General features: G+C 39.4%; 1 protein-coding gene across 1 annotated transcript in view; it reads left to right on the top strand.

Moving 5' to 3' along the window:
• The window catches only part of MACROD2 (mono-ADP ribosylhydrolase 2), a 1,989,594-nt gene that overhangs the window by 1,392,090 nt on the left and 572,633 nt on the right, over window positions 1-24,871 (top strand). The window contains exon 7 of the mRNA XM_027118154.1: window positions 284-314. Within this exon, the coding sequence (XP_026973955.1) occupies window positions 284-314 (31 nt within the window). The remainder of the gene's footprint in view (window positions 1-283; window positions 315-24,871) is intronic.

Here is a 24,871-nt window from a genome sequence, read left to right as displayed (position 1 = left end):
TAATTTCTTAATAATTGTTTAACAGTTCGTTCCCAAGATTCCTGTAAATTTAACCGTTGGTTTTTGTGAGCTGGCATAATTGCTGGTAAAGAAAATTTTTCAGTTAATCAAATATGCCATTTCCATGATGTCTCCTATTCCAGCTGAGTGGGGTTCAGAGCTCAGAGTATGTGGGTAGAGGGCATCCCATTATCAAGCAAAACAGATGTTGAAATAGGTGCTGTCAGGTTCGAGCAGAATCGTGCCTTTAAAATTTATCGTTATTTTTGTGGTTTCTTCACAGGCATTTCCCTGCATCTCAACAGGCATTTACGGTAAGTGATCTATCTTTTGGTAACGTTTATATTTCTTTATTTTGTTATTAAAATCAAGGTTAACAGGAAAAATAAGAGCTTCTCTGATGGATATAGTTTGCTGTGATTTAAAGAGACTCAGAATGCAGGTCAAATCCCATTGAGGAATCTCGAGAGGCTATTTGGATATTTTGTGTTGTTGAATTTAGTTGTACTGCATACCATGTGCAATGATTAGATGCACTGTGGCTTAACGTCTTTTGTTAGGTGAAAATTTTGCTCTAGTAGGATCTGACCTCTAATACTATTTTCTTTAATAAAGTCAGGTTTTTCTGTTAGATGAATCATAATGCATATAAAACCTAACATTACCATTATTTTGTTGTGAATTACAAAATAATAGAAGTGTTAGAATGCACACACGTATATGTCTGTATATTTAAATTGAAAAAAACAAATATGTGACAATAAAAACAAATACTTTTAATAAGATGCAATTTTTTTTCTGGTATTGATAGATTGTTTTAAGTAGTGGCTGCTTCACTCACAGATGGAAGCAAAATGTTTTTATCATTACTTGTTTTCACTAGACTAAAGCTCTCTAAATATTCTTCTACCTACAATGACATATCCCTATGCTTTTTATCTCAGGCCGTTAATAAATCTGTTTTACACATTCAGGTAAAACAGAGTTTTTCGTTTTAGGGTTTTCTGATCAAGCAAAATAGATTACAACATTTCTGAGCTCAGACTTCTCACATGGAGACTCTTAGATGAAAAATAAAATATGTACAAATGTTAAAAATTATTTAACTTCATCACTATAGGGGAAGGATAGCTAAAGTGATATCAAAGGTAGGAGACTTATTTCCTTTTAATGTGGTATTTTTTTTTTGAAGGTTTTAGTGAGAATAAAGTGGAAAATGGAGGCCTGAATCAAATTAAATGGGGAAAGATTTGGCGACATTATTTAAAAATTTAAGGCGTGCTTTTTTCTCTCTGGATTCCACTATAGCCTGTCTTTGTGGAAACACATCGGACACTGGGCTGGTGGGCTAAGCTGGACCATCTGCACCATTATCCCCATCATGGCCACTCTTTCTGCCTCACAGATACCCAGTTATAACTCTTACTTATATATTTGCTTAAAGGAAGTATTACATGCAAAGTTTTACTTGGTCAAGCGCCCAGATCTTCATTTCACCTTGTCTAAAAGCAAATCAGACTCCACCACAGAAATGGTTCTGATTTTTGAAAATGTTCTCTCATGACAATTTGATTTTCCTTGATAAAAAAATGAGCAAAAACCCAATTGCCAAAAACAATCCTGTGTCATATTGTCGATGTCCATTGTGTCTCTGAGAATCCTGTGGTAATGTACAAAGACTTTCAGAAGCTGAATTTAACACAATGCATTAAGAAAGGGGGAAATGGCAGGAAAAGGAAATAGAAAAGTAAAGGAAGTTGAGGAGGGACACTAAAATGGAAGGCTGAGAGAGCATAGTAGAAACTAAATCAAAACTAAAGTGGCCCTTGGTTAATTTCAATCCCTGAAGGACCGGGATTCCTCCTTACAGTAACATGGCTCAGTGTATAATAACCAGGTCAGTACAGCATTGTGTCAGGTGGGAGGGGAATATTGAAGACTGTTGAGAAAGGCACTGATAGGGAGTCATGTCACAGCCTTGGAGGGTTTCCACCACATGAGCTCAGTCAGTTTTCACAAAGCTAGGTCAAAGAATATAGTTTTCAAGTCCTGGCTACTCATCTCTCTTCCCCTCTAGTTTCTGAGTACATTTCAAAGTGAGGCTGATACCTGCAAAGTCAGGTGCCATGTTGTCTTTGGTTAGATGCACCTGTGCTTGAGACGTAGAATTAATTTTAGCTCCATGAGATCTTTAATAATGTTTACATTACTCCAGGTCTCTTTATGAACTATTTAACATTTTGCAACTTGAAAATTATGCTATATGTCCCTTGTGAAACTATAGCTTTCTGATCAGCCCTTGATTCTCTCCTAAGTACTCATATTTTATGGATCAGTTGTTTTCTTGCTCTTATTCAGAACTTAGTTTCGCCTCCTCTATTATCTAGATCAATTTTACTTTTATCTTTACTTATTGGCATTTGAAAGAATACTTTAGTTGAAGAAAGTGGTCCACAGCTAAAAAGAAAAAAAAAAAATTAAAAGCAGGCAAATAATACTCCCAACACTTTGTAAGTCATGCTTGGTGGGTTACGAGCCAATATTCAGAGCAGTCTCCTGGTTCCAGGCCTTGCCTTCTTATTCCATATTCTAAACCTCACTACATGAATTTTTCTAAACTAACGCTTGGTGCATGTTTTGCATCTGCTCAGGGGCCTTTGATCATATTCTGTTACTTGTAGACTCTTTCTATGCTGAACAATAGGCAATTTATGTATCTCCCTAAACCAGCGCTTTCAAAATTTGTGAAGAGGGGAAAAAGAATCTCTTATTGAGGATGTGAGTTGCTGTGCCAAGAATTTTATATGTACCTTTGCCTTTGCATCTTGAAAAGGGGGAATATACTTTGTAGTATTTCCTAGGGTTAATTGTCCATAGAAATTATTCTTCTCTCAAACTTTCTTAGGACTAGTGTTTTCTCCAGAATATAGTTTGAGAAATTTCTTGACATCCACCCATAGTGGACACATTTTCTCTTACACACAAATGAGCTGATGAGTCTCAGAACCTGGCATGTGCCTTCCCAGGTCCAATTCTGTGCCCCTTCCTTATAACACACCCACAAGCACCACACTCACACACACCATCACCACCACTATTCTCTACCCCAATCCCCAAACAAAAACACACCACACACACGTATATAGGTTGAAGCTTGATCTCTGAGAAGTCTTCCTTGAATATGCCAAATCTTGACGGTCATTACATCTTTTGAACTCTTTCAGCATTTGTAATCTGGACAATTAACAACTGCCTCTTCATATTGTTCCATAGATTTTTTTAAAAAATATATCCTGTGTTCATAGCCAATCCGGAGCTTTTTTCATGAGCAGGGATTCACTTGTGCATGTTCTACACACACCCACCATCTAGCATTGTGTCTCCCGGAGAAGCTCAGGAAATAATTGCTGTTTGATGACGACAATAATGATTATAACCCCAATTGTTGCCTAACTGATGATACAAGAAGCAGAATTGTTGATTGGCAAGATAACAGGCAGAGAAAGCTACCTGGTTGGTATTTTCTTAGTGGGCAAACATCTCTATTTTAGGAAAAACAAATGTGCTCCTAAAAAACATTCTCAAACTAGGAATGATATCTGTAAGCATGGCAGTGTCCACCTTCACAAGGGGAAATGAAAACTCAAGAATTTGTTCATTTAGAATACCAATACCGTATCTGTATGTCTTCTTTGGGTATATGTATAACTGATTCACTTTACATCTGAAACTAACACAACATTGTAAATCAACTATACTCCAATAAAGTTTTCTTAAAAAAGAAAACCAAGATAAATACAGCAGTCCACTTAAACAAAACAAAACAAAACGCTTTGTTATTTATCATAGCCCATGGGATGACGGTCTCTCAGGGAGGTACCTGTTGCTCTGAGGCCCTATCCCGACTTTTCCTGACATCTCCTAGTCCCAGCCCCCTCCCCATCTGCTGTAATTTCTCAGATACCTCTTTGCTTTGGATTGACCTTCACTTTTAGATTTATGTCCCCAAAACACAATGTAACTCTAATTCTTCTATCAGAACAAAAATTTTGACTATGGTAGAGCCATCTTTGGAAGGGGTTTGAGTTATTTAATTGCCAAGATGATCTCATACCAGGGCAATGTCAACAGTAAGCATTTCCATTTTGTGGAATCATCCCCATACTCCAAGCATGTCTGCAAGGATCCGGGCACAACAGTATTTCCAGGACACCGGAGACCATGGCAGAAACCAGTTACTCTCCCAGCCTCTCCTTAATCCTAGCCTTTTGGAGACAAAACCATCTGTACCTTTTTGCAGAACACCGACTGAAAAATATCTACCGTGTGACCCAGCCCGATTTAAGGGAGAAATAACAATGGGAGCAGGCCCCGCCCGCTCTCAAGCTTCCCTGGACGAGGAGCCAGAATTTTCCAGTCTGATTTTCAGCCACCGCTGTTGCTGCCCCAATGTAATGTTTCCCGGATGGTTCCACAGGGCACCAGACCACCTGCTTACACTCAGGTTGAAAAGCCACATTTGGTAAAATACCAAAGCAAGGCCCGTGTTACTTTTGGAAAAAGAGATCCAGATGAGGCTTACAGGGTCTTTAAACTCCCAGATCCCAATTAAAGGTTTGGCCACGAAACCGGACTCAGAGGGATAGATCTGAACTTCCCTGATGAACATTTCAGATCTTGCGTGTGCCTTCTGCCCTTTGAGCCCAACTTGGATACTCTGGTGCTAATAAGTTTAACACAAGAGGCTAGACATGATGCATAGCAGTGGAATTTTTACTGAGAAGTGAACAGCAAAAAGAATTTTCGTCTATTTTATGAGAGTCGATATAGTTAACAGAAATGAAGTCCAGGTGGAAAAGTGTATCCCTTGAGTAATTGAGAAAATATTCTTTCTGGAGGAAAAAAAAAAAAACTTCAATCTTCCTTTCCAGGTACAAGATGGTGTTTTTAGAGAGGAAGGAATTTCAGACATTGAGTTATTGGCTGGAAATCTGTGGGAAAAATTTAAGTGCAGCATAACTTAGTGAAAACAGCTCCCATATTTATTCATTAGATTTCTGTTATCAACGTGGAAGGCCTGTTTCTATCAAATCACCCGGTCTCCCTCTGCTTTCCATGAAATGCTGCCAGAACACAACTTTCTAATTGAATCCTCCCTCATTTGCATTCAAGTTCGCTCTTCTGCTTCTAACTGGTAAAAAAAAAAAAGGAGATCTACGTGATGTTTTGTTAACCTTATATATACTTGGCAAATATTTTTATCACTACATATGTCTAAATTCACAGACATGACTTGGAAAAAAACCAAAGCGTTCTGCAATGGCAATGCTAAGGGCATGCCCTCTGTCAGGTTTAAACGCTGACAGGTTTCAAGGGTGTAACAACCATGGCTGTGCAATTCTGGGCTTGCTGGAAGAGTTATCTTATGTAATGCATTTGGAAACCAGAGCAAAATTGACAAAAATGTGTGCCCCTCCCTTTCATCCCCCTGAAAGCTCCCCTCCTCCCTCTGGCTTTCTTCTCTTCCCTTTGATATTTCCATTTGCTTTGAAAACTTCCTTTCAGGTGGTCTAATGATGACTCTTTTTTCTCTCATAAATTCCCTTCTATGACATCCTGTGTTTTTTTGTCCTGGGAACATTATTCCCGCTGTAGGAAGTGTTATTGTTCTTGGCAATCCTTGAGTTAATTGCTGGCCCTCAAAGGGAAGTAACATTAGCATCAGCATACCTTACTTCCCTTTGGGAAAATACAGTGCGGGGGACAAACCCATCTTAATTCTATCACATTTGAATAATATTTTATGAACTGATCCTTATGAAGCACTGGAGAAAGAGTTTAACAGACAATGAAATTATAGCTATTGTTTCTAATCCTCTGAGTGCTTACCATTTGAATAGACAGTTCTAGCAAATTCAGTCACACATGTACACATTGATACATTCATCCCACAAAATGTGGTACAAACTCCCCTTTTACTCTCTCTAAACTACATGAGTCTTTAATAATAAAAATGCATCAAACTAAGAAACCAAAAGTACTACCTTTGCGCTGGAAGAGAGTTTCAAGCACCTAGCAACAAAATATGCTAGTTCAGCTTACATAAAAATAACAGTGAGGGCTTCCCTGGTGGCGCAGTGGTTGAGAGTCCACCTGCCGATGCAGGGGACACGGGTTCGTGCCCCGGTCCGGGAGGATCCCACATGCCGCGGGGCGGCTGGGCCCATGAGCCATGGCCGCTGAGCCTGCGCGTCCGGAGCCTGTGCTCCGCAAGGGGAGAGGCCACAACAGTGAGAGACCTGCGTACCGCAAAAAAAAAAAAAAAAAAAAAAAAAAAAAAAATGACAGTGAGACCCATGGGCAGGATTCCCCCAGGGGATCTGCCAAAAGAAATGAAAATCCTGGAAACGTAGCCTTCTGGTACTGCAGAAACCAGTGTCATTCTCCCTGGTGTTCTGTTCAAATTGAACAATTTTAGGACTTTATTAAAAGACTAAGTGTTTCAAAAAGTAATAAAGATTACAACTTTATTACTGTTTCTGAGGTCTGCATGTCTACCTCTTTGCAACTGTGTCAAGGTAAAAATTTGTCTTAGGACTAGAATGCAGAAATGAATTCCAAGTCACCCCATCCTCAGAAGCTGCCATATATTATTATATTACATTTTAAAAATGGCTTTTCTTATAGAAGAAGTATCAAAGCAGTAAGTCTTTTAAGGAAATAGGAAAACGACTTCAGTAAATTACAAAGCCTATCCATTTAACAGGAACCCTGGGAATATCTTTCAGCCATGTTGAAAACTGGGAGCAGTAATGGAATGCTCTCCCTAAAGAACTTCCTAAGAATGGACCACACTTTCCATCTGATCAGTGGAATAATTTCCATGCGCTCGCTCATTTTTCTCATCCAGTCTTGAATGACACTCCTTTTTATTTGCTCCTTATACATGCTTGTATCTAAAGGGTGACTTTAAATAATCATAGCTCAGCTCTCTTTAGAAAGGAAATCAAAAATAATTCTGAAAGCTCTTAGAGAAGTCAAATATGTTTAGCTCTTTAGGACAATGATTTTCATGTCAAATCCTTTGTAGTCAATGATTCTATTTTTAAGAAAACATCTTGAAATGCATTTGAAAGAGACTATATTAGTTAGGGTAAAGCTAAGCTGCTGTAAAAAAGAGGCTCCAAAACAGAGTGGCTTAGTGTATATAGATGTTGATTTCTTTCTATGCAAATAGTTCCAAAGTGAGCATTCTGCTTGGGAAGGATTTGTTCCACTCTATCATTGAAGGCAACATTAATCTGCGGTGGTGTTAAGTAGTCGTTCTGCCTTTCATAAGGCATTGTTCTCATATGGTTACCTTTCTCATTTCTAATGAAAGAAACACGTAGGATGGGCACACATCCTATCTGATGGTCCCTGGACTCAGGGTAGCACTTATCACTTTCATCTCCCTTTCATTGGAGGGAAATTGGTCTCTTGACCAACCTAACTACAAAGGAGATTGGAAATTTAGTGTGCCTTGTATTCCACGTGTCTGACTATGATTCTTTTATGTAGCAAGAAGAGGGCATTGAATTATGATGGCCTTCTAGATATCATTGCTCAAGGGGGAAAGAAAGTCAAATTAAATCAAACAGGTCACTCATAGGTAATTTAATTCTGGAGCACTTTGATTCTACACAGAATCAGTAAATATTTTTGAAAAATGATAGTCTCTATTTGACAAGAATAGTTGGTGATTTTTATAGTATCTGCTTTATTAAAATGCCTTTATAATCCTGAATCCTGAAAAATTTGGAAGTATGGCATTCTTCAGGCATCAGTACAGTGACCTATTATTAGTTGTCAGCCAGTATATTTAGACATTTAGATCTTACGTCAATTGTGTTTACATTTTTTGTACTATACTTCTTGCAAAATTTGCAGACACATCAGTGGAAACTGAAATCAGTATATTGAGAATGAATAAATAATTGTATCATTTGTTACATTTCTAATTCTTGTCCATTTCCATAGAAATCCTTGGAAGAATCAATTATAGTTTGTTTCTGTAACACCTATATGGTTCTCTTTCACAACACTCATTACAACTGCAGCTTACGTTTACTGGGGTTTTATTTTATCAGTGTTAGTATCTGGTTTTGCTCACACCTAAGTCCCCAGCTCCCAGCACAGTGTCCGATGAATGTTTAAGAGTAAATTCTTGTTAAATGAATGTACACAATTTCCTATTAAAAATATGCTCTGTGCTCTATATTTGTTATAAATCAAATCACTTTGAGTCTTGTCCAGACAACAGAATTAAAATGTATAGTATTTTCTCATTGAGAATATGAATTATATGTTCCAAAAATATCAAACAGGAAACAACAGGTTTTGAACACAGACAACATAATAAGTTAGAGTCTTTATATTTCATTCTAGGAATTTTTTTCTTCCTTTCTTATAGTACATGCAAATAAGTCTTTTTCTTTTATTATAAAGAGCCAGGATTTGGTGTTTGCGTTGATCCTCTTGCAGTTATCCTAGGGTAATGTTCCTGCCAGTGGTCATCTTTCCTCTTAGAGGACCATCCCTAAGACTGTTGCATGACTCAGAGTGGATAAGCAAAGTGCCTAGTGACAGATCGCTGTACCTCAGGATTTTTCTATCAAGCCAGTCATTAGAAGCACTTATTCATTTTTTCATCCCCACTTCCAAACCTAGCGATTCACTAGTGTTTAGACTCTGAGTTACCAGCTGGCAGCCCTGTCCCCTTAATGTCTAGTATGGATAGTGAATGAATACCCATGATACTGAAATGAATCACACAGGTCCCCACTTTGCTTTGGCTAATAACTGACGAGAGGGTCATGATCACCACCCCAGACTTTAGAGGACTAGTGAAAAAATGTGGCTAGAGCATCTGAACACTGATATGGCACTAACGTTACCAAAGAGAAAAAGAGATGGAGGGACATTTTTTAAAGGTGTGCTTTTATCATTAAAATAATGTATGCATATGGCAAGAAACAATAAAGCAGTATAAAAGGTCATAAAGTTTAAAAAAATCTCTTCCCACCTGAAACTGCCAGTATCACTCTTGAGAGGCAACCATTGTTGAATTTCTTGTGCATTTTCAAAGAAAATATTCACTGAATATATAAGCCTATAAATGTAATCAACTTTATCAGTCTTTTTCTTCATGGTTTCCAACTTAGGAAGGCCTTCCCACTTCAAGATTATTTTTAGAAGTTCTCCCAGATTTTCTTCTGGTGAGCTGGTCACATTTTCAACAAACAGACATGTGTATGTTAAACCATTTATTTACATATATGTTTGTGTACATACATAAATATCATACATATATACACATAAACATATACATATGCATATATATTATATACAGTATATTTATTTATACATACATATTTACTGTATAGCATATGCTATGCACTATATATCATATATGTATGCATATACATATACATATGTGTATAAACAAATGCATATATCTATATGCATATATCTATACTAAAGCCCTTATATGCTTAAGATACTGAATGAGAAGTAGTATATATTTTAAAGCATAATTACATGTTTGTACCTATGTATGTGTACTGGTTTAAAGAAAAATATGAATTTTTTCTTTAAAAAATGATTTTGGGGATATCCATAACTTTAAACGAGCATCTAATTAATTATTGCCCTTTTCTTTCACAAATAATCCGTAGCTTTTAAATTTCTTTAGAATCTATAATTGCAAGGTAATACTTTTCTATTATTACTTATTGTTTATATCTCATAGTTATTATATATTTTCTCTATGTGTGTGTATATATCTGTTTATATGTATACACATATATGTTATATATAATAGAAAATATATCACCTGTTATGTGTGTGTGTGCTCTTGTGTATAGATATGAGAGAATGTGATATGTGTGCATCTGTATCTCAAATAGTTTTAATATAGCTGCTAGGAAAATTTTAGGATAAGGTTTTCTTTGTTAATCTTCTTGTTATTGAATAATTGCGTCCATTTTTCACCTGTTCTTTACAAGATAATGACAATGAGATTTTCCCACTAAAGCAGACCTATTTTACCTACTCCTGTCCCCACAAATGAGCAGGTCATGTAATTTGAGAATAAATTAATAGTGCAGCCGTTCACAAGTTGTAGCTCAGGTATTTCTGAGGGACCATGAGATTTCTTAGAATTATAAGTATTGATGTCAGTTTGGCAATGATTTTCTACAAGTGCAAAATGTGATGGTGTCCATTTCATTCACCATCTGAAAGCAAATCTGATTATGAGACACACAGGGCTTGACAGCTAAAGACATTTCTTCATTTACTGACTTCTTCCTCTGGGACAATTTTAAAATTGCAAAAGCTCATCTCTTCCACGAGGGGGTAAGTAGCAAGTTATTTCGTGATAGTTATCAATGTGCAATTGCATATTGTCTTTTGGAAATAAGAGGAAAAAAATGATGGCATGCCTGCCATTTGCCCACCATCAGCATGTTTTAAACATCTCAGAGGGAGTCAGAGATACACTTCCCTTTGGGCTTTTTCAGTGGGAAGTATGGAATGAACTCTTTCACACCTTTCATTTGTGCTGCTAAGACTGAAATCAGAAGTACAAAGCATTTTAAATGGACAGAATAAAAAGCAAACCTCAGACTGGCTTTCCCTCCCATGGCGCTTGCCAAGAAGGCCAGGACAAACGTCAGCAAGTAAATACAAAAATGAGTCACCTTGACCCCTTCCTCACCTTTAAAACTCAGTTGAGAATGGGTTCCTTCCCTCTCAGGCTAAATACACTGTGCTCTAGGGCTGTCAGCCCTGCAGAAAGGCCCTCGTCTGCCAAGCAGTCGGAGAAGACCAGCTGTAATTGGCAATCCATTTCTCCATTTCCATTGTACAGCCATCCCTGACAAATTACTCACAATCAAATGTTGGCTGCAGCAAGGGGCACCCTATGCGGCAGGGAAGAAAAATGAGGCCTCACACTGGTCTGACAGCCGAATCTTTCAACTCACCCCAGTAGACTGAAGGAGGGGACACTGCGGTTTACCTGTCACTGCCACCCATAAACAAACTGCTCTGTGCAGCTCGGAGCTTGGCTGCTGTGATCAGGGCTTCCTCAGGGCCTGCCAGTGACCTGACCAATCCGAGCTATAGAGAATGGGGAAGAACTTCATCCTGCTGAGGAAGAGGCATTGGCAGTGGCATAGGAGATTGCTGAGGGCAGCCTGGACCATCGGACCCCTGGAGAGGGATGCTATCTATGTCTGACCGTTTGGAAGTTGGTGGAGGTCCATTGTAGGCTCCAAATGATAGTGTCCATCAGTCTGTGCTTGCTGCTTGTCTATGGTCTGTCATTCATCATCTGGGTAGTGTGGTATCTAGCCCTTTCCACTCATTAGAATTCACTTACTGGGCAACTTTCTCTACTCAACATTTAACCATGAAACTGAAGATACCTTTAAAAATGTTCTTCATATATATGCCCGGTCCCTATAAAAAATTTCATAAGCTTTACCCATAGGAAATCTTCTCAGGCCATCACTCAGGACCTAATCACTCTTATTTTAGATGTAATTCTAACAAATGTTTTCTTGGACTATAGCAATTTAAAGATGGCAGGAAGATCCTAAGAGGAAAATGCTGACAGTATGAAGTGGCATAATAGTGAAAGATAACAAACAAAAAGCCAACTTTCTTTCCCTGCCCTGCCAGTATAGCCAAGAGAAAATCATATATATATATATATATGTATATATATATATATATATATATTTTTTTTTTTTTTTCCGATGTGCGGGTCTCTCACTGTTGTGGCCTCTCCCGTTGCAGAGCACAGGCTCCGGATGTGCAGGCTCAGCGGCCATGGCTCACGGGCCCAGCCGCTCCACAGCATGTGGGATCTTCCCGGACCGGGGCACAAACCCGCCTCCCCTGCATCGGCAGGCGGACTCTCAACCACTGTGCCACCAGGGAAGCCCCCAAAATCATATTTTGAAATGCTTATACTTTGTAAAAGACAGCCAAGCTATGTAATAGAATGTTCATGATGTTATCCATCCTAAGTTTAAGAGTCTGTATTCTCTCATGTCTCCTCTGTAATGCTGAAGACATTCAAATTGAACCAAGCAAGAATAATAATGTCCCCTCTTTTCTCATCAAGTTTACCTTTGCTTCTTATAACCGTGGGCAGTGGCATTCACAGCTATGACTGTGGCTTTCACAAAAACAGGGGCCGACGTCTTATGGGTAGGTAGTAGTGGAAGGTTTTAATTCCTAGGAAAAGTGATCACTGTTCAGACTATAGGATTGTGTAGCATCATTTTCTCTAAATTTTCCATTTCACCTCTCCCAGACAACTGACTATAAATAGAGCATAATTAAAATGTGGGGTTTCATAACTTTTTAAAGCCAGGTGTAAAACCTTTTCATCTCTAGTACTAACTCAAAAAAAACACATTTTTTCCTATATATTTAGGACTAGAGATTCTATTTATTAACTAGAGTTAATTTAAAAAAAATGGAGATTTTCTGAGGTCCAAATTATAGCAAAGAAGTTCCCAGCACCAACCCGAGGGTGTCAGTGACTTGTCCAAAGTCACATAGAATCTAGACCATGAACACAGCATCTGTTTGGTCTTTCCTCAGAGGCACTCAATTTGAAATTTTCCTGATGATTAGCTTCTTTTGGGCAGAAAAAAAAAAAAAAAAAACATCTGAAAGGATGTACATCAGTTGCTATTTCTCTCTTACTCTCTCTCTGAGAAAGATATATAACAATTTCCTAAACCTATTCCAGCAACCTGAAAATTCCAATGCTCATTGAATCATGGCTCATTAGTTGAACCACTCCCCTTCCCTCCACCCACCCCTCTCACCTCCTGTTCAAATGAAATTTTACCAGGAAGTGCAATTAATTTAGCTACTCCAAACATTGTCATTTGCTCTGTGCCTAAAAAATGTTTATATCATGTTGGATATTACAATTTAGATTAAAATGGTTATACACCAACTGAATTGAAGTATACATTTAAGTTAATAATATTGGCTACTATCTCTTGGATACCTGTAATTGTGCCTGACATATTATGTGCCACTTCTAATCCTCACAACAATCTTGATAGATCAGTACAGTTATCCCCATTATACAGATGAGAGATCTGAGACTCTGAGAGGTTAGGTAACTAACTTAGAAAAGGTCAGAGGTGAGATAAAAACTCAGCCTTATTCTTCAGAAGTGCACCTGAATGCAATCCTTAGTTCTCCATGTTAAAGGGCAGTGCTCAGAGAAACATCCTTCTGTTCTAAAAAGGGCCATGGTTTAGGAGGCAGTATCTATGATTATACAATGTATAATGCACCTTCATCAAAGTCAGAAAGAGAAAAAGAAATATCATATATTAATGCATATATGTGGAACCTAGAAAAATGGTACAGATGAACCGGTTTGCAGGGCAGAAATTGAGACACAGATGTAGAGAACAAACGTATGGACACCAAGGGGGGAAAGCGGCAGAAGGTGGTGGTAGTTGTGTGATGAATTGGGTGATTGGGATTGACATGTATACACTGATGTGTATAAAATTGATGACTAATAAGGAACTGCTGTATAAAAAAATAAATAAAATAAAATTCAAGAATTAAAACTTAAAAAAGGTCCTCAAGTCTCTCCAGCAAGCATTTGGTCTGAAGAATCCAAATTCTCCTTTCCTTGTTATATTACAGCCTCTCTAGTTATCTCATCAGCAAAGGGACTTGAAGACCCAAGGTTGGGAAATCCATATGCAACTCTGACAGTTGTTCTGGAATCTGGATATTAGACCTGCAGCCATTGACTATTCTAACATTGACCTGTATCTTCTGCATAATCTCAGCTTTATGCACCAGGTCATTACACTGCTTAGATAATGAATACTGGGAAGATGTGTCCCTAGCCAATTGCCGATACAGGCTATGAGCTTTAGATGAGGCTTTCAGTTGACACACAGTTATGACCAAAGACTTTTAATCATTTTTGTGTGTTTTAATTATCATATGTTTGTTCAGCTGTATCTTTAATAAGAACAGAACAGTGTTAGGTTAATAGTTTTTAAAGAATTAGAGCATTCTTAGCTGCAGGTTGTAAGCCTCTTGCCACAGTTTTCAAGTTACCTAAATTACTCTCCTTCTTCCTTACATACTGCCCTAACACTGCCCTCTCCATCCTTTCTCCCTAACAAATGTTATCTCCTTTTCCTTCAACACACAATGTGCACACACACACACACATTTATTATGTCACTGTTAGTTGCAGGGCAACAACATTTTTCTAAATGTTCCTAAGTTAGGAAAATCCATGAGTTGTTATGAAGATCTTCTCTCTCCTTTTAAGTCTTATTTATCAGTCTTATTTATCACCATCAGACATGATGGTGTGTGTATGTATTTATATACATACTAAGTATATTTGTACATATATACACAAGCACAGATATATATGTATATATGTAGTTATATACCCATATGCATATATATATGTATCATATATATGTTTAAGATTTCCCTTTTCCATTTCATGGGAAGCAGCCCAACATTCCAAACCAAGGTCCAGCACTACAAAGAAATGCTTTGAGCTATGGAGGTGACCTGTCATGGAAAAGAACTGATTATTAACAGCGTTGGTGGCTACTTCCTGAGCACGTACCTTGGGCCTTCTGCCTGGTAGTGGATCAGTTGTTCTATGTATATTAATCCATTTCATGCCCAAAATAATCTGTGGGATAAGTGCTGTTACTCTTATCGATGAGGAAACTCAGAACACCTAAGCTACTGGTTCAAGGTCATGCAGAGACCACCGATGTCAAAACAGCTTCAGATTGCCCTCACTTAACCAACAGCAAGAATTCTATCCTTATGTTGTTTAGGGGCTTTCTTCCTCTGCATTTTCATAGACCCTCAGCTTCCTGGTAGTAGGGGAATATTTCACCAGTCACCAATGGGCCCATTTAATAGAAAAACAGTAGAATACTCAGCACTTCTTTCAAACCAGCAATTATGTGGATAATGAATGTACATATCGGTCCCCCTTCTGTCATCTGAGTTAATGAAAATTCTGGTTGGTGGCAGCTTGTCCAGTGATTCTGGAGACTGATTAATGAGTTGTCGCTGTTTTATTGGGTATAGGTAATCAGGGGCAGGAATAAAAGTATCTTTAGCATCTGAGCAACCCAGAACATTCAACAAGTGATAGATGAAACCATCAAAGCCCTTCAGATGCATGATTTATGTACATACCCTTGGGTGACTGCACTTACTATAAAACGCACAAAGCCATCCTTACCCAAAATACTGATGAGTCTATATTTAAAAATTCTGCTTGTGAAATATCATATGGCTTTGAGCAAATAACTGTCAGGCCTATCAAACTCTTTTCATAAAGGTCAGCCTATGAAATTATCGTTGTGAAATGTGATGTGTATTCTGAAGAATAAATTAATCACTTAAGCTTTTACCACAGATTCACTTTCATTATCAGGTTTTCATTCTATTGTAGACTCTGCCCAGTTTTCCAAGGTGGGTTACAACCTTCTAGATGCCTCTGCCCTCTCATTTCAGCTTATTTTTGAAGACGGGAGTTGACTGACATTTTCACCAGTCAGGCAGGCTCCCTTCTTAAATCTGTAAACTAAAAATGAGCTTCCTGCTTTGTGAAATCTCTCTTTTATGAGATTAATAAAGACCTAGACAGGCCTGAGGGATAGCTCTGTGACCTCATCAGGTTCCGTGCAGCAGGAAGTTTCTACAAAAATGTGATTTTAACCATTCCCTTTTGGGGAAGGACGTGTGTGAAGTGATCATTGTGGTGTCTGACAGTAATTGTCAGGCAACTGGAATCCTAGAGGCAAATACTGGGAATCACAGAACTGTGATTCTGCACTTCTGGGGCTTTGCTTACACAGTTCCTGCCCCGGGAGCACCTTTCTCTAGACACTGTCTCTTCCATGAACGTGGTTCGATAGCTCTTCTGCTGACCATCTTCCCCAGGAATGTGTCTTTCCTTTGTATCCCCACTGTGGTTTGCTGTTTTGAGGACACAAATATGACTGCCCTCATCACTTTTGGTCATGATCAGTTATTGGTGGTTACAAATCACATTCTGTAACTGAGTACAAGCTCCTCGAGGTCAGGCATGTGGTTTTTGCATCTGGTAGGTAAACTCAAGTTGACCTGAAGTGAATCTTTAGGCAAGGATGCTGATTCTTACCACCAAGTTCAGCTAACTTTCATGGAGCCTAGAAGCAGCCCCAGAGGAAGATCTGATATTGGTCTCTCCTTCTGGCATTTTCCCTAATGCAATGGTTTTCAATCTTGGCTGCCTTTTGAAATCACCTGGGAAGCTAACTAAATAAATTGGAAAAATACCAATGCCTGTGTCCTACCCCTGGAAATTCTGATGTCATTGGTCTTGGGTGTGACCTGGGCATCAGGATTTATTTAGTCTCCTGGGGGTTTCTAATGTTTAGCCAGGGCTGAGATCCAATGAGCTGGTGGAAGTGAAGTTTGCTTACCCTTTCACAGGTGTCATAGTTTTATTTCAGCTTGGTTTTTACAGTGGGCAACTGACCTCATATCACTTCACTTTGTCTGATCTTTGGCAGACAGGCTGGCACGCATGAAGACTGGAGTTGTGGAAGGGGAATGAAATTCATTTTTTATTTCTTTAAAAAGACATCTGACTTTTGAACATCCTCTGGGCTAGATGTAAGGATTAATTAAAATGATTATGATTGTCTTGTATTTACTGTATACAGTAGAGCCTGAAATTCTGGTCCTCAAATTAATTTTTCTATTTCTTTTGATGTTATTAGAGGATTTAGAATTTGACAAGGATTTCTGGTCTTGACTATTCTGTGTCTGAGATGTTTCTATTTTGAGAAGCTAAAACTGTGTAATGATAGATATGGCAAGTCCATAAAACCTTCTGTTGTCCAACTTGACCATACCAATTTGACCATTATCTCCTTATTCCTTCTGGCAGCTATGAGTATAATCAGGTGTAATCTTGCAATGCTACAAATTTGTTTCATGGAATTGAGTCCCATGAGACAGGATAACTGAACTATTTCAGGTGGAAATACAAAGCACCTGGATTTGCCTGTTTGGAGAATAAGCAGTCCCATTCACTTTTTTTTTTTTTTGGCTACGTTGGGTCTTCGTTGCTGCACATGGGCTTTCTCTAGTTGTGGCAGGCAGGGGCTACTCTTCGTTGCAGTGCACGGGTTTCTCATTGCGGTGGCATCTCTCGTTGCAGAGCATGGGCTCTAGGCACATGGGCTTTAGTAGTTGCAGCACACGGGCTCAATAGTTGTGGCACGCAGGCCCTAGGGCACGTGGGCTTCAGTAGTTGTGGCTCACAGGCTCAGTAGTTGTGGTGCACAGGCTTAGTTGCTCTGGGGCATGTGGGATCTTCCCAGACCAGGACTCGAAGCCATGTCCCCTGCATCGGTAGGCGGATTCTTAACCACTGAGCCACCAGGGAAGTCCCCATTCACTTCTTGGAAATGCAGTTTTATCTGTGCTTGACTCTGGTACTAACCATGATGACCACAAGCCAGAATACGACTTGACTTTCTTAAAGATGAGGGAAGAATGTGTTACCAAACTCTTCTGTCTTTGGTTGTTGAAATCTCTTGTGGCTCTTTCCCTGTTGTATGGCTAATGCTCTGAGTTATTTGGCCATTTGAAGACATGCTTTAGTCACAACTTTAATAAGTTTCATATCCCCGGGAGGTGCCTGATGTCCTGTGATGATTCAGGCCTTTGAAGTTGCTTAGACTGGGATTTACATCCTATCTCTTGCTCTAATTATTTTATCTCTATGAGCTATGGTTTCCCCTCCTCTGTAAAATGGAGATAATATAATTGAACCTAACAGAGCTGCTTTGCACATTAAGTGAAAAAACATGCATAAGTGCTCAGTGCCACATCTGATTCAGAGAACCGTTCCATAATAAATAATAGGTATTATTTAGTTCTGTTTTCTAAACTCTAATCTCGAGTTACATTTTTCCAATTATTTCCACTAGTAAAAGGAAATTTGGGCTATAATTGCTGAATCCTTCCACGCAGGGCTTGCTTTCAAACTGTTCTGAGCATTTCCAAAGACATTTTGGATAATAAAGAATCCACATGCTGGGGCTTCCCTGGTGGCGCAGTGGTTGAGAGTCCACCTGCCAATGCAGTGGACACAGGTTTGAGCCCTGGTCTGGGAAGATCCCACATGCCACGGTGTAACCGGGCCCGTGAGCCACAACCACTGAGCCTGCGCGTCTGGAGCCTGTGCTCCGCAACAAGAGAGGCCGCGACAGTGAGAGGCCCGCGCACCGCAATGAAGAGTGGCCCCCGCTCGCCACAACTAGAGAAAGTCCTCGCACAGAAACGAAGACCCAACACAGCCAAAAATAAATAAATAAATTTATTAAAAAAAAAGAATCCACATGTTTTCAGAAACCATTCCCTTGTAGATTAAGGATGACCACACCATTCAGATAAATCATATAAGAACTCATAAAAAGGAAATGTACTCTGCCCTCTTTTTTAAAGAAAGTTCCCAGTAATAATTAGACCTTAGCCTCATTTTTATGGTCAAACTCAGGAAGATGTTTGCATTCTCTAGGGAAGGTAACTTGACTTTCATGAAGCTGCTGCAATATAAACCAGAAGTCATTATCAGTGATGAAAATGTGGGTTTAGAACTGAGGTATACCCTAGGTGAGCATACCTGTTAAAGACAATGTTCTTACATAGTGTTTAGCACTGAATCAGAGAACGACACTAAGCGTATAAACACTAAATTCTTCAGGAGAGATAAAGGGGCTGAGTTGTGAAAAAAAAACTGTGTCATTTACTCAGTAGATGTCCACTAAATAAATGCTACACATAATTGACATTGATAATATTCATTTAGTTCTTTCAGAGTTCAACAAGTATTTCCTGAGTGCCCACCTCATTATGTACAAGGGATTCTTCCGGACTCGGCCAATCTGGGCCAGGATGAAGGAGGGTAGCTCTGGGCCCGTGAGGAGAAGTGCCTTATCACCAGCTCCTGGCCCTTCCATTTCGCCCTCTCAGCACTGTATGCTGTGCGAGCATCAGAGTCCTAAGTCCTTTGGCAGAGGTCCCAGGTCTTCCTGCCATAATCTCGAAGGGCAAGTGAAAGTTCCACCTTACAGCCAAATCTAGATGTTGCAGGAGGTTCCTGGAGCTGCCAGGGCCTCCTCGACTGGAAGGATGGAGGAAGAAATAGTATCTGCAGGAAATTTGTAGATGAAGGAAACAAAGAAGAATCATTTCTTGAGGGTACAGCCTCTCAAAACACATGGCTAGGGCTTCTCTGGTGGCGCAGTGGTTGAGAGTCTGCCTGCTGATGCAGGGGACACGGGTTCGTGCCCCGGTCCGGGAAGATCCCACATGCCGCAGAGCGGCTAGGCCCGTGAGCCATGGCCACTGGACCTGCGCGTCCAGAGCCTGTGCTCCGCAACAGGAGAGGCCACAACAGTGAGAGGCCTGCGTACTGCAAAAAAAAAAAAAAACATGGCTAATATTTAGAGCTGGGAAGGTTAACTTCATTGTTTTGTGATGAAAATTTATAGAGAGAGAATAAACTCTCTTATCTGCAAAGTATTTTTCATTACTATCTTCACATTATCACTGTTATCACTGCCCGAGTCTCTCATATCTACTGTACAGCCCTTCTGCTCACCCCATTTCAGTGTTGAGTTATTATGGGTGCTCGTTTGGAGGAAGGTTAAAGCAGAAGAGAGGTGCTAGGGGCTCTGTGCTGCATATATTCAACATCTGAAGCTGCTTCTTAACACCTGCTGTATAAATGGGAGCCTTCCCCCACACTTCCACCTCACTATCTTTTTATAGAAGTTTCCTTGATCTTTCCAATAACGCTAAATTCTCGCCATCCTGATCATTATCTAATAATTACCTATGACACTTTCAGTCTTGATTCTCTAATCTTGCTGAAGGATTACAGCTGCCTGCCAAGTTTCCAAAATCTATGTAAGAAGCTAGCAAGGGGAACAGGAAGTGGAGTATGAAGTGAGTTAGGGCCTTCAGAGCTCAGGTGACCTAGTCACTTCTTGATCTTTTTCTAGACAGTTTCCCTCTCCTGGGAGCCTATAGATAGTGAGATTCTTACATGATTATTAGGAAACAAAGATGATCCCTGTGGTTGATATTTGTGTTTCAATTTCCGAGTATCTCACCTTCTTATTTCTTCAAATCAGACATAGCAATACTCTACATTTTCTTCTTGAGGCCACACCTCTACCCTCAGTTTAAATAGTTCTCATGTTTTTCCATCTCCAGCCACAAAGATGTAGTTTGTAAACTAGAACTTGCCATAATGACTCATCTAAATAGGCATGTAACAGAGGTCTGGTAAATAGATTGATTCTACTATTTTGGCTACAGAAATTGTTGTAGACATGAGCACATGATCGTTGATTCCATTAGAGTAGTTTGGGGAAGTTACTAGAAAGAGACTCCACTGCTGAAATTGAACCTGTGAGAATGGAGACTTGTAGTTGCCTATGGGCATTCTACTATCATTTGAACCCAAGAGTGATGGCAACATAGATGAAAGAAGATCCCAGAGATGGAGACAGCTTAGGTCCAGGTTATATCACATGGGTACCTGGATCAAGCTATTCCTGAAGTGAGACAACTCTTGAAATTTTGAGTTATGTGAGCATATCTATATATCCTTGTTTGTTCAAGCAAGTTTGAGTTGGTTTATTTATCACTTGCAACCTAAATTATCCCCAATGCTAGAAAATTACCACCCAAAGAACTTTTATGTGTATATATATATATTTTTCTTCAGTTGTGAGGAGGGTTTCCCACAGTGTTAAAATGAAAACAAAACCAAAATCTTTTGGCTTATGTCTAATGTTCAATATAATCATTCCCTTTCCATTATGAAGATCCCTTTATCAGGGAAGTGTTTGTTGTCATGAATTGTTTGCTCTAAATGTTTCATTATTAAAAACCTACTCTGTGCTTCATAATTCCAAAATTAAAGGCCCCAACTTCTAGATTTTTACCTACTTTCTAAAACAAGTCCACAATTGCTGAGAGCAGTTCACTAGAAACAGCATCATTTCTTATTCCACGGCTCCCTTTAATTAATATTCTAAAGTGGTCTCAATGGATCAAAACGTTCCCTTCACTGAGTAAAGGTTCGTAAATGCATCTATGTATAGTTGGGAACTTAATGCAAGTTCAAATGTGGCATTTGAACTCCGTGGAAAAATAATAATTTATTTAATGAATTAAGTTGATGTAATTGTAATAAATCACGAGGAATAAGTCTATCTCATACCAAAGCAGAAAACAAAGTACACATGGATTGGTAACCTACATTTTAAAAAAGAAAATAATTACATTAAATTTTAAGATAATGCTTGCATAATTATGTGGGTGGAAGATTTTGGATGGACATTAGATTTGACTAAAATATGTTAAACTGGAAAAAGACAGCATACTTGGCCATCAGAGTGTTAAAATCCTAATAGGTAAAGAAGTCTCGGGAAAAAAATGTAAACAACCTTATAGAAAAATGGGCAAAAGGCATAAATAGTCATAAAAGAGGAAATATAAATAACCAGTAAGCATATGAAAGGATATCCAGTTGTCAGGAAAACAAAAATCAAAATTTTCCACGCCTTTGACTGGCAAAAGAAAAAAAAAAGATTGATAACAATGAGTGCTGGTGAAGGTATGGAGAAACTAGCACTTCATATAATGCAGATGGGAATGTGAATTTTGATCACCTATTTTTGGAAAATAATCTAACTCTAGCTTTTAAAATTTGCATATCCCTTTGAATCAGTAACCCCACTTTGGGGAATCTTTCTTACAGAAATAGAAACATTAATGTTTAAGAATACATATATGTGGATTTCCATTGCAACTTTGTTAGTAGTGGTAAACATCTAGAAACAATCTGAATTCCTGAGTAGCAATATGATTTCATAAATTACGGGACACACATAATATGGGTTTTTATGAAAGAGATAAAATAATGAGTCATAGCCATACATATTTATATGGAAGGATGTCCATTATATATTTACAAGTTTAACTTGAAACAAACACAAAGAGAAGACTGTGAAAAACACATACAGAACTGTAATCATCGATTGTATAGGGGAGTAAAATTGAAGATCAGTAACTATTTTTTCTCTTTATTGACTTTAGAATTATTTGACTTGCAACCTCGATAAAAAAAGAAAATTCTTTGAAGGAGAATTTTCCTTCCTATGCATGTATTTTCTCTTTCTCAAAGCTATTGTGTAAATTGAGCACAGAGGTTTCACTCAAGCCCATAACAAAAAACAAACCTTCCCTTTCTGAGTATTTTACTTGTTCTTTATTTCTGTAAATCAAAGATGCAAAACAAAGCAATACCTCTGTTATCAATCTTAACCACTGTACGCATCTTCTTTTTGTTCTCTTGCCTCCGTTTTGAAAATGTTCAGGTTCTTAATAGTCTATGACATTCTCCTGTGTGCACACACATTCTGCTCTGGCCACGCTGGAGTATCTGATAGTACCAGTCCCGTGGTCAGAGCTCACCATCACCACTTTCCAGGACCGGGTCTACAGTTTATTGGTCATATGTTCTCGGGCACATCATTAATGTCTCTGAGTCTCAGTTTCCTCAGATTTAAAATGGGGTGCACCATTCTACTACTGTGCGTACCTCAAAATCAGAAGGAGATAGTGATGTTGAAAGTCATGCAAATATTACAGGGTAGCTTGCATTACTTCTTCCTGTATGATTCATTTTGTATTTTACCTCTCCTTTACGCAAAAAATGCTTTCAGGGCTTCCCTGGTGGTGCTGTGGTTGGGAGTCCACCTGCCGATGCAGAGGTCACGTGTTCATGCCCCGGTCCAGGAAGATCCCACATGCCGTGGAGCGGCTGGGCCCGTGAGCCATGGCCGCTGAGCTTACGTGTCCGGAGCCTGTGCTCCTCAACGGGAGAGGCCACAGCAGTGAGAGGCCTGTGTACCACAAGAAAAAAAAAAAAAGCTTTCAATTCAACAAACTGGTTGTGAATCTGCATACCGTGCTACTGAGATCAATAATAATAATAAGAAAAAATATATATATGTGAAAAAGTCATGAACCCTGCCATTAAGGAGGGTTATCTGGTTATGAAAATATATCTCCCCTCATGGAATGTAATGTACACATTTCTTCACCTCGTCGTGCTTCTGACATGACCAAGTCTTATAGGAGATGGTGTCTGGTGATAGCATCTAATGTTTGCTTTTGGCCAGGGAGCAGAGTGACACAGTCGTCACTATGCATCTGGGCAGTGTTGGAAATGGCATTCCTACTTCTAAGCTGCAAGGGTGCTATGCTGTAAATGCCTTCATGGAAAATAGTCTCTTGTCCCAAATGAAAAATGCAGTTTTCAAAATTGCCCAGCTGGGTTGGTATTAGGAATATGGAACCAAATCTGACGAAATGGGCTCTTTTTCAATTTTGCTTCTGCGACGGACTGGCCGTTTGGGTGGATGCTTCTTTGGTCTCAGTCTGGAGGACCTAACACCTTAGCAGCATGTGCAAGGGAGGCAACAGGGCAGGAGAAGGGTGCAGGGCACACATCCTGTCAGTGTTTGTACTCCTTCCCGTTTGTTTCCTGTTCCTGTTGACACGCCCACAGGGCCCTTCACCCTGGCCGTAGCAGTGGTTTCCAGCTTCCACCCTCTGGCACCCTGGAACCAGGTCCTCGCTTCTCCTGAGAAACAGCAGCACCAGCGGGCAGCACCCTGTAGGGGGCGCACAATTCTACTTCTGCTGTCTTAGGGTTTTTCTGCCGGGCCTGGGAATTAAACTGATACAAGACATATTGACAGGAGAAAAGCATCAAATTTATGTAAGTTTTGTGTGTCATGGGAACTCTCCCTCATAAGGTAATAAAGGCCCAGAGAAGTGGCAAAAACCTAAATACTTTTACACCAGGTTGAACAAAGAGGGGCAAGTATGGGAAAGTAACGGAAATATACACGGAGGTTAAAGGAAGAATTATTTTAACAGCATCTGCTTGGACGGAATTCTCTCAGCTCTGACTCCCTGTCAAAGAATGTTTCTTTTCTCCCAGTACAGGGAGGGCATCTTTCACAAGGGAGTTTTTATTTCCTGTTTTCAGGAAGAAAAGGGGAGATTAGAATGCTCTGCTGCATCTGATTTTCTTTTTCTTTTGGTTGTTTGCTTGTTTTTGTTTTTTTTTAAGTGCCTCTAGCTCCACATAATCCTTATGGCAAAGTGGCACAATTGTGGGTGGAATATTCTGCCATCCTTCAACGCCCTCCTCAGAGATCTGGCTCCCTGAAACTTGAGGACCTCCTTCAAGGTCCTGAGCCTCCAGTACCAAGTGAGCAGTGCCCGTTCCTCAAGGTCTGGGTTTCCGCCCTGCAGGGGACACTCCTCCAAGCCTCTAAGTTCCAGTGATCAAAACTAGTTCCCTTTGTCCACTAGGCCTTTGAGTGGTAGTTGCTTCCTGTTTTGCATGTGTTACCTTTAAGTCTTTCAAAACCTGTTTGACCAATCCCTGTGAATACATTCTCTGTTACAATAACCGTGATGGTTTCTGTTTGCCTTTCTTGACCCTGAGGGACAGAGCACTCCACTCCCATTTCTGTCAAATCACCACAGCCTCTTGCATATGCTCGATGATCTTTTTCTACTAAATCAATGATTTTCAAAGTGAGTTCTGCATGGCCCAGAGTAAACCACCTAAGTGTGATGGAGAATTGAGGCTAGATGCAGAGAAGATGGGCAAGGAAGCCTCACT

Source organism: Aethalodelphis obliquidens, unplaced genomic scaffold (assembly GCF_003676395.1).
Source record: "Aethalodelphis obliquidens isolate GAN/ISIS:26980383/991018 unplaced genomic scaffold, ASM367639v1 scaffold18, whole genome shotgun sequence".
NCBI classification, from domain to species: Eukaryota; Metazoa; Chordata; class Mammalia; order Artiodactyla; family Delphinidae; genus Aethalodelphis; species Aethalodelphis obliquidens.
Note: the sequence above shows the minus strand (reverse complement) of the source record. Positions and strands in the feature narration are given on the sequence as shown.